The sequence below is a fragment of the Cetorhinus maximus genome, chromosome 19 (genome assembly GCF_964194155.1).
Source record: "Cetorhinus maximus chromosome 19, sCetMax3.hap1.1, whole genome shotgun sequence".
NCBI lineage: Eukaryota > Metazoa > Chordata > Chondrichthyes > Lamniformes > Cetorhinidae > Cetorhinus > Cetorhinus maximus.
In genome coordinates this window covers 10,616,977-10,627,075 of record NC_135897.1, presented here as the reverse complement: position 1 = coordinate 10,627,075, position 10,099 = coordinate 10,616,977, and the positions used below count along the sequence as shown (strand labels likewise).

Below are 10,099 nucleotides of genomic sequence, written 5' to 3'. Positions count from 1 at the left end.
TAAAAGCTCATGGTGTAGGGTGTAACATATTAGCATGGGTAGATTATTGGCTGGCTGGCAGAAAACAGAGTATGCATAAATGGGTCTTTTTCTGATTGGCAGGATGTGACAAGTGGAGACCCGCAGGATCGCAGTTGTACTGGGGCCTCAACGTTTTACAATTTATATCAATGACTTAGATGAGAGTGAAGGCATGGTAGCTAAATTTGCAGATGACACAAAGATAGGGAAGGAACGTATATTGTGAAGAGGACATAAGGATATAAATAGGTTGAGTGAGTGGGTAAAAATCTGGCAGATGCAGTATAATGTAGGAAAATGTGAAGTCCTTCACTTTGTCAGAAAGAATAAAAAAAGCAGGGCAAGGAAAAGGGCTGCAGAATTCCAAGGTACAGAGGGATCTAGGTTTTCTCGTGCACGAGTCACAAAAAGTTAGTATGCAGGCACAGGAAGTAATTAAGAAGGTTAATGGAATGCCATCATTTATTATGAGAGGAATTGAACGTAAAAGTAAGGATGTTATGCTTTAGTTACACAGGGCACTGGTGAGACCATATCTTGAATATTGTGCTCATCAAAAATAACACAGTGGAGCCAAGCCCAACAGAAGGCAATGCCTTCAGTTTAAAGAGACACCTGTGCATTTGCTGATAGCTCTTCCTCTATTACTTTCCTGTTGAAGTACTGGTTAGAGGCAGTCCTACGCAGGTATTAGATACTATACCTGTACAGATAATGTGTGTGGGATAATGTGGCAGTTCAGTAAAATACACTTGGTTTACAAAACGTGCCATGTGCCCTATTTGTCTGCCATGGTCAATAGATCATTGCTGTGACCCACACAGATCTATGTACAAGGAATAACTTCATTTCTTCACTGACTTCTTTCAAACAGAATCAAACTTCAGCTGGGATCCGACTTGCATCCTCACTTTAATAAAACAATAAGAAGATAATGTCCTATGAGCATTAGTCACAGGATTTCAGTGTGTCAAAAGTGAAGAAAAATTTGTCATACAAAATATCTAGCATCTAGACATCCGAATGAAAAAAGATGATTTTTTTTCCTTCTGGCGATTCCAGAGTATATTTACAGTCTGGGCCTCATGGAATATGCTGCTGATTGATTCTGGATCTAGAACTAATCCAAAGGTTTCTCATCACATCCTCAGGTTATGTGATGTCACTAGCCTGGTTGAGCTTCAGCCCATTGCCTCTTCACCTTCACTCTTTGTACAGGTAATTCTTAGCAGCGGGAAGCACCAGCACCAATGTTCAGTGGGTGAGCATCAGGGAGAGCTGAGGTGTAGAAGAAGCAGGTGCTAATACTGAAAGCTTCGCTTAGTCTGAATATCATCAAGGATCTGCTGGAGCTCCTCATCTTCAAATCGACCTTCTAAGCTGAAATTCAAAAAGTGGGTTTGGGGGTGGGGGCGGGGAAAGAAGGTGAAGGAGAAAGACATGAATATATTGCAATACCATCACCGATAGGTACAACAAAAATCATCTACTCCACAAGCATATTTAAAATTGTCAGACCCTGAGGAAACACATCCAATGGAGGTCAAACAGGAGATGTTGGCACAGACCCATTGGTTTCAAGCTCAGTGTAGTCCATTCACAGAATAATTCGCTACCATGGAAGTGGACTACACAAGTGTTGGAGGATGCTGGCATGGTCAAATTCATCAAAAGCCGTGAAGAGGTCGAGGAGGGACAGAATAACATGATAGGAGTCACAGGATATTAGAAATGGAGAGGGCTTAGAGGCAGATGAGTAGAACAGAAGATCTAAAAGGTGTGAAGGTGGACTCTTAAAAATATATTTTTGGGAACATGGTGGTATTCTGAAAAGAAGGCTGTGAGCGAGTGTGTGTGTGCAATTAAACTGGGGGAAGATTAGTAAAGACAGCTTGGCTGCGGGAGCAGAGAAATGAAAGGTAAAGGTGCTAGATGCATGCATTTGTAATAAGAGGCCATTCGTAATAAGTGATGCTTAGAGCAATGGAGTCTAAGATCAAAGGGGAAAAGGATATTTAAACAAAGACGTTGAGTTGTGTTGGCTGTGTGGGGGACATGCCCTGAGACCAGCTCTGCGCTGAGAAAAGTTGTGAATTTGAAGCAGCCATTCAGTTTTAAGCCAGAAAAATTCTTGTTTTCAGAAAGCAGTTTGTTTCTGAACTTCTTTTGGTTTTCCACGGCAGAGTGCATGACAGTGAGAAGTCATTTGGTATACTTTATTAAAGTGGCAGCAGTTTTTGTCTTGAGTAACATTACTGGATTTTTATGGTTAACATCTATAAGGGAGCTGTTGCCAAGCTTGTGTGTTCTGACCAAGTGGGCTTTTTGGAGAATGTTTTGTAAGATTGTTTCAACTGTGTAATTTTAATCTTGTGTGTTTAAATTTTTTTTCTGGGACTCTATGCTTCTGGGATCAGTAGTTTTCCCCTCATTTTCAAAATACACAAAAAAAATTATGATCAGCAAGACAAGTGGACAATCCTCTGGGATTTGGTTTGCTCAGAGGATAACATCTGCTATGGTCATAACAAAGGAGACAAAAGAATTCCACAGCTGGAGGATCCTTGCGGGCTCTCTGATTAGTACTGACCGCTAAAATGTTCGTGGAGCAGCAGGATCTGAAAGCATCTGCCCGTATAAAGGTTTAGCAAACTCAAGAGTTTGCTGCAACTGGCACAGAGAAGACAATGCGACCAATGACAAGGGTCTATCAGCTTATGGATCATGGAATGATCATAAGCCTTGTCCTGGAAGTGCAAACACTTATGCATTAATAATCATTGGGCTTTCCAGAGATCTTCAAAAATGTTTCATTTTAATTCCATTTCACTCTGGAAAATAAAAGTTAGACACTACAAAATTTCCTCTGCCTGGTAGAAAATGGCTTCACGCAACAGGTTTCCAAAGTCTGTGCTGCAGTTCGTGACTTATCGAACTCTTGACTCCTTGTCACTTTTTAGTTTTTTCCAAAGAATAGATTTGAAAAAAGGGCTTGTTTTGAATGTTGTGCTTTTAAAGTAAAGCATAATCACAAGTTTAAATTGTGCACTTAGATGAAAGGTAGTTAATATGCCAATGGAAGACTGTAAGCCATAAGCAATTTATTAACCTATCTTGGCAATCGATAAACACCTCACATTCATTGTGCTGGGCGATCTTCAATTCCTTTTGGCTGTTATTGGAGGCCCAAATAACCCAGTTTTGGAAAATAACCATAGAGCCTAATGAAAGTCACCATCTCAGAACAAGGAGGGCACTGACCTGGGAATGAGAGCTTTGGCCTCCTCAGCTGTTTCAGGACACAGATTGGCCAGACTGGCCAACTCAAATTTGTGCAATTTCTTCTGTAACAACAGACTACAAGAAAGAGAACACGAGAGTTATACTTCAAATAAAATGCACACGTGAACTCACTAGTTCAATTCAATCTTTCCACAAGAGCCCGTCGCCCCCTCTGGATTCTACACAATCATTTCCACTGGGCAGAATGGTCGCAATTCTCTGTCGATATTGTAGATTCATTCACCTGGCTGATTGAGACATTTGTTTCTCTATCCCCTTTCCCCATTATAACATCTATCAGATGACAGACTGGGGATGTGTACTGAGGCATTTGGCAGCATCAATCAGGGCCAGGTTTGCAACATGGCTGACATACGTAGACAGAAAATGGCTGATGTAGTATGGCACTTTATTGTTCTTTATTCTTTTATGGCATGTGTTTTGGGCGTTTATTGCCCATCCCTAATTGCTTGCTAGGCCATTTCAGAAGACAGTTAAGAGACACCCACATTGCTGAAGGACTGGAGTCACATGCAGGCCAGACCAGACCAGGTAAGGATGGCAGAGTTCCTAAAGGACATTAGTGAGCCTAATGATAGTTGTCATGGTCACCATTATAAAGACTAGCTTTATATTTATTAATTGAATTTAAATTCCACCAGCAGCCATGGTGGGACTTGAACCCAGAGCATTAACCTGGACATCTGGATTACTAGTCCAGTGACATTACCACTACACCATCATCTCCCCTACAATAATAAGGGGTTCCTCTGGACTCACTAGCTGGAACCACAAAGAGACAAGGAGAAGAAATAAGGGTTTGTCTGTGAAAGCTTAAGCAAGAGTTAGAAAAATAATTGATTACATATGCTCTTATTTCTTATTGTTTCACATTCATAGGTAAAATAATTGATAGTAGACGAGCTACTTTAGGGATAATAAGCAAATTACTGAAAGAAAGTAACTAAGTGCAGCTGGGTATCGAGGAATGTCTCCTTGCAAATCACAGTTGAGAGAGATCCCAACTGTAGTTGCTAAATTGTCCCCTTGCCTTCTTTTGGTGCAAAGAAGGATCAGTTGATGGTTCACTCTTGGGTATAAACGTGAGAGTATGCTGGTGTAAGTGGGCAATCAACCATAGGGCATCCAAGGTTTTATCCAGCGGACTGGGTATTGGTAAGTACATGGACAGGTTATCAGAGGAGACCACTTGGCCTATCATGTCTAAGCCAACTCAATGGGTTATCCAATTAGTTCTTGTTCCCCTGCTCTTTTCTATAGCCTTCTAATTCTTTTTTTCCTTTAAAAATATTTATCCCGTACCCTTTTGAAGGTTTTATCTGATTACAATTACTGATGTATCAATTTGAGGGAAGGCAGAAGCTAGAACATCTATTTCTTAAAGCCTTGAAGTTGATAACCCTACAAACTTAGGCAGAAGCCAAAACCATTCAGGGTATGCACCACAGGATAATTCTATATTGAACTGCCAGAGAAGATTTAATTAGTCCACTTGCCACTGCTTCTGCCTGTAATTTGCAGCAGTGTGAAACTTGCGGTTCACTGAACATTTTAAAATCCACCTATACTGACCTCCTGACACTGGCGATGGTCTCCCTGTTTTTGAAGCGGCTGAATCTGGCTGTGTAGTTTAACGTTTTCATGAAGACCTCAGAGAGCTCCTGTTCATCCTCCGCACTCTCATTCTGCTGCTTTCTATGTTCTAGCAGCATGTGGACCTCAGAGTTCAACAGGGTCTCGGAGCTTTCAAACTCTGTGAGAGCACAAAAACCATCCAACTGTAGCCAAACTTTCAGTCAGTTATCCCACAATAACCCTCCCAACCAAATTGCTTCCTTGAACGATACACTGGAGTGCTTGAGCTCCAATATCTAGCACCTGGCATCAAGTTTACCGCTTCTGTTCCTGTGTACTAGCTTTCCGTACTTAAAACACCCATAATAAGAGTGGGCAGTACAGTATTGTACACAAGTGGAGGGGGGTATAATCAAAGGATAAAGCCACCATGTCACATCCATGCCCCCCTCCCCCCACATTGAGTGTTTGCATGACAGTAGATGGTACATACACTTGAGAATGGGCAGAAAGCAATTAATATATGTACAAAAAAGCATTAAAGTAAACAAGGATTTTCTTAAAGGGGCATGAAAGTGGCATGATGACCTCCAACCCCAGAAATGACACCAACCACACTGTCACATTATTTGCTTTTCCCTTTTGAACGTAGTGGTCAGGAGCCCATATTGGGTTTCATGTGGCATTTTTAAAAAACTTCATTTGTGAATTAACCAAATAAAAACACACAGTGCGGGTTACTCAGCTGGAAATAAAACAGAGGGAGAGAATGATGAATGTTTCTTGTGACAAGGGAAGGCACATAATTTTCTCCACATTGCTCAGTTACAAATCACTGCATCTGTCTGCTGTCAAGTCCACACCAGGAAGAGATTTAAGGAGGAATGCGTAAGCTGATTTGATGAGATATATCTGACACAGCTGGGCTCGTTTAAACCACCAATCTGGATGAAATTATTTATTTTTGTTGGGATCCCAGTGTTAGCACAGGCACCCGAGTCCAGCAGACATTGTTCCCAGGAGTTGAGGAGGGAGTTGCTGAGGGGGAGGTGGTGGGAGCTAGTGTAGAGAGGGGTGTTGGTGGGTGGCAAGGAAGTTGCAGGAGATGGGGAGCGGTTTGTTTTATGGAAAGATTGGAACGTGGGAAATATGAGTAGGCCATTCAGCCCCTTGAGCCTGCTCTGTCATTCAACTAAATCATGGCTGATCTTCTGCCTCAAAGCCATTTTCAAGCACTATCTCCATATCCCTTGATGACTTTAACACCCAAAAATCTGCCAATCCGTCTTGAACATTCTCAATGACTGAGCCCCTACAGCCTTCTGGGGTAGAGGTTTCGTAAGATTTACCACCAACTGACTGAAGAAATTGCTCCTCATCTCAGTCCTAAATGGCCTACCGCTTATTGAGATCAGGTCCCCTATTTCTGGAAACACACCCTCGCCCCCAACAGCCAAGGGAAACATCCACCTGCACCTATCCTGACAAATCCTGTAAGAATTTTGTATACTTGAATGAGATTACATCTCATTCTTCTAAACTCTAGAAAATACAGGCCAAGTCTCCTTAATCTCAGTCATCAGTGGAGAGAGGGGCGGGGGAGCAGGAGAGGGGTGGGGGTCCAAGGAGGGGGCAATGTGGGGTGGGGAGAGAGGGAGGGAGGGGAGGGGGGGGGGGAGAGGGAGGGAGGGGAGGGGGGGGGGGAGAGGGAGGGAGGGGAGGGGGGGGGGAGAGGGAGGGAGGGGAGGGGGGGGGGGAGAGGGAGGGGGGGGGGGAGAGGGAGGGGGGGGGGAGAGGGAGGGGGGGGGGAGAGGGAGGGAGGGAGGGGAGGGGGGGGGAGAGGGAGGGAGGGGAGGGGGGGGGAGAGGGAGGGAGGGGAGGGGGGGGGAGAGGGAGGGAGGGAGGGGAGGGGGGGGGAGAGGGAGGGAGGGGAGGGGGGGGGAGAGGGAGGGAGGGGAGGGGGGGGGAGAGGGAGGGAGGGGAGGGGGGGGGAGAGGGAGGGAGGGGAGGGGGGGGGAGAGGGAGGGAGGGGAGGGGGGGGGAGAGGGAGGGAGGGGAGGGGGGGGGAGAGGGAGGGAGGGAGGGGGGGGGAGAGGGAGGGAGGGGAGGGGGGGGGAGAGGGAGGGAGGGGAGGGGGGGGGAGAGGGAGGGAGGGGAGGGGGGGGGAGAGGGAGGGAGGGGAGGGGGGGGAGAGGGAGGGAGGGGAGGGGGGGGGAGAGGGAGGGAGGGGAGGGGGGGGGAGAGGGAGGGAGGGGAGGGGGGGGGAGAGGGAGGGAGGGGAGGGGGGGGGAGAGGGAGGGAGGGGAGGGGGGGGAGAGGGAGGGGAGGGGGGGGAGAGGGAGGGAGGGGAGGGGGGGGGAGAGGGAGGGAGGGGAGGGGGGGGGAGAGGGAGGGAGGGGAGGGGGGGGGAGAGGGAGGGAGGGGAGGGGGGGGGAGAGGGAGGGAGGGGAGGGGGGGGGGAGAGGGAGGGAGGGGAGGGGGGGGAGAGGGAGGGAGGGGAGGGGGGGGGAGAGGGAGGGAGGGGAGGGGGAGGGAGAGGGAGGGAGAGGAGGGAGGGAGAGGGAGGGGAGAGAGGGAGGGGAGGGGGAGAGAGGGAGGGGAGGGGGGGAGAGGGAGGGAGGGGAGGGGGGGAGAGGGAGGGAGGGGAGGGGGGGAGAGGGAGGGAGGGGAGGGGGGGAGAGGGAGGGAGGGGAGGGGGGGAGAGGGAGGGAGGGGAGGGGGGGAGAGGGAGGGAGGGGAGGGGGGGAGAGGGAGGGAGGGGAGGGGGGGGAGAGGGAGGGAGGGGAGGGGGGGAGAGGGAGGGAGGGGAGGGGGAGGGGGGGAGAGGGAGGGAGGGGAGGGGGGGAGAGGGAGGGAGGGGAGGGGGGGAGAGGGAGGGAGGGGAGGGGGGGAGAGGGAGGGAGGGGAGGGGGGAGGGGAGGGAGGGGAGGGGGGGAGGGGGGAGGGGAGGGGGAGGGGGGGAGAGGGAGGGGGGGGAGAGGGAGGGGGGGGAGAGAGGGAGGGGGGGGGAGAGGGAGGGGGGGGGGAGAGGGAGGGGGGGGGAGAGGGAGGGGGGGGAGAGGGAGGGGGGGAGAGAGGGAGGGGGGGGGAGAGGGAGGGGGGGGGGAGAGGGAAGGGGGGGAGAGGGGGGGGGGAGAGGGAAGGGGGGGGAGAGGGAAGGGGGGGGAGAGGGAAGGGGGGGGAGAGAGGGAAGGGGGGGGGGGAGAGGGAAGGGGGGGGGAGAGGGAAGGGGGGGGGAGAGGGAAGGGGGGGGGAGAGGGAAGGGGGGGGGGAGAGGGAAGGGGGGGGAGAGGGAAGGGGGGGGAGAGGGAGGGGGGGGGGAGAGGGGGGGGGGGAGAGGGAGGGGGGAGGGGGGAGAGGGAGGGGGGAGGGGGGGGAGAGGGAGGGGAGGGGGGGGAGAGGGAGGGGGGGAGAGGGAGGGAGAGGGAGGGGGGGAGAGGGAGGGGAGGGGGGGGAGAGGGAGGGGAGGGGAGAGGGAGGGAGTGGAGGGGGGGAGAGGGAGGGAGGGGGGGAGGGGAGAGGGAGGGAGTGGAGGGGGGGAGAGGGAGGGAGGGGGGAGGGGAGAGGGAGGGAGTGGAGGGGGGGGGGGAGAGGGAGGGGGGGAGGGAGGGAGGGGGGGGAGAGGGAGGGGGGGGAAGAGAGGGGGGGGGAGAGGGAGGGGGGGGGGAAGAGAGGGAGGGGGGGAGGGAGGGGGGGGAGGAGGGGGAGAGGGAGGGGGGAGGAGGGGGAGAGGGAGGGAGGGGAGGGGGGGGAGGGAGGGGAGGGGGAGGGGAGGGGGAGAGGGAGGGGGGGAGAGGGAGGGGGGGGAGAGGGAGGGGGGGGAGAGGGAGGGGGGGGAGGGGGGGGAGAGGGAGGGGGGGAGAGGGAGGGGGGGAGAGGGGGGAGAGGGAGGGGGGGAGAGGGGGGGAGAGGGAGGTGGGGGAGAGGGGGGGAGGGGAGGGGGGGAGAGAGGGGGGAGAGGGGGGGAGGGGAGGGGGGAGAGAGGGGGGAGAGGGGGGGAGAGGGGGGGGAGAGGGGGGGAGAGGGGGGGGGGAGAGGGGGGGGGAGGGGGGGAGAGGGGGGGGGGAGAGGGGGGGGGAGGGGGGGGGAGAGGGGGGGGAGAGGGGGGAGAGGGGGGAGGGGGGGGGAGAGGGGGGGAGGGGGGGGAGAGGGGGGGAGAGGGGGGGAGAGAGGGGGGGGGGGGGAGGGGGGGAGGGAGGGGGAGAGGGAGGGAAGGGGAGCCAGGGCGTCCTTCTTCCACCACCCATCTGCCGCCCCCTCTCTCACTCCCTCCTTTCCCCTAACCTCCCTCTGCCACAACCCTTCCACCCATACTCCCCCCACCTCGCCGCCCCCATCTTCTCTCCCCAGTGCTGAATCCTCTGTCCTCTCGCCTTCCTCCACGGCTATCTTTCCGCCTGCGTACCTTTTGGAAACACCAGCTGGGAAGCGTCCTCTTCTACATCCCCGACCCGGGCTTCACTCCCACAGGCCGCCATTGTTGGCCCTCACTGACCCGGAAACAGACCCGGCGGCATGAACGCATGCGCAAAGTAATGTGCAGTCTTGGCGCCGCCATATTTGATACTGGCGGAACTTGGTTGTTGAATGGACTGAGAACAATGTAGTCGTTGCCTGGATCCTATATTCTTCCTCTTGAACTCTTCTTGGAATGAGTTCCTGTGTCATGATTCTAAAAGACTGTGTCTAGTCCATGGGGAAGGATAAAGTGTGTCCTCAGTTTCTTTTTGCAAGAGTAATGTCCCCTTCTTCTATCAAAATCCTGGAATTATTCCTTCTGTACATCCGGATCTTTCAAACACTTTGTGTGACACTAGTAAGCTTGCATTTTGCTGACTCCAGGAGCTACGATCCTATGTCACTCCAGTTTGGGATTTAGCTAGCTCTGGCAGCCTGGATATCAAGGTTTTAGAGATTGTGCAGAAAAAATTTAGGAGAATAGTTCCAGGGATGAGGGACTTCAGTTAGATTGGAGAAGCTGGGGTTGTTCTCCTGCGAGAAGATGTTCAAAATCATGAGGGGTCTAGTGAAAGCTGATGGGGAGAAACTGTTCCCTATTAATGAAAGGATCAAGAACCAGATGACACCGGCAAAAGAACGTGGTGGAACTTTTTTATGCACCAAATGGTTTGGATCAGGAGTGCACCTAAGAGTGTGGTGGAGGCAGATTCAATTGTGGCTGACAAAAGGAAATTGGATA

General features: G+C 52.2%; 1 protein-coding gene across 1 annotated transcript; it reads right to left on the bottom strand.

Moving 5' to 3' along the window:
* Nucleotides 1-914: 914 nt before the first annotated feature.
* On the bottom strand, nt 915-9,687 carry polr2d (RNA polymerase II subunit D). The gene is made up of 4 exons (XM_078563476.1): nt 9,305-9,687; nt 4,897-5,077; nt 3,283-3,378; nt 915-1,401 (listed from the first exon to the last, which is right to left on the bottom strand). The coding sequence occupies exons 1-4, from the start codon at nt 9,375-9,377 to the stop codon at nt 1,323-1,325; spliced, it is 429 nt and encodes a 142-aa protein (XP_078419602.1). The 5' UTR covers nt 9,378-9,687; the 3' UTR covers nt 915-1,322.
* Between the last annotated feature and the right edge of the window lie 412 nt (nt 9,688-10,099).

Coding starts and splice junctions, on each gene's coding strand:
- polr2d (XM_078563476.1), bottom strand. CDS start 9,377: ATGGCGGCCTGTGGGAGTGAAGCCCGGGTCGGGGATGTAGAAGAGGAC. Junction 5,078..9,304: donor CCAGCTGGTGTTTCCAAAAG/GTACGCAGGCGG, acceptor GTGCTCTCACAG/AGTTTGAAAGCTCCGAGACC. Junction 1,402..3,282: donor GCCAAAGCTCTCATTCCCAG/GTCAGTGCCCTC, acceptor TTTGAATTTCAG/CTTAGAAGGTCGATTTGAAG.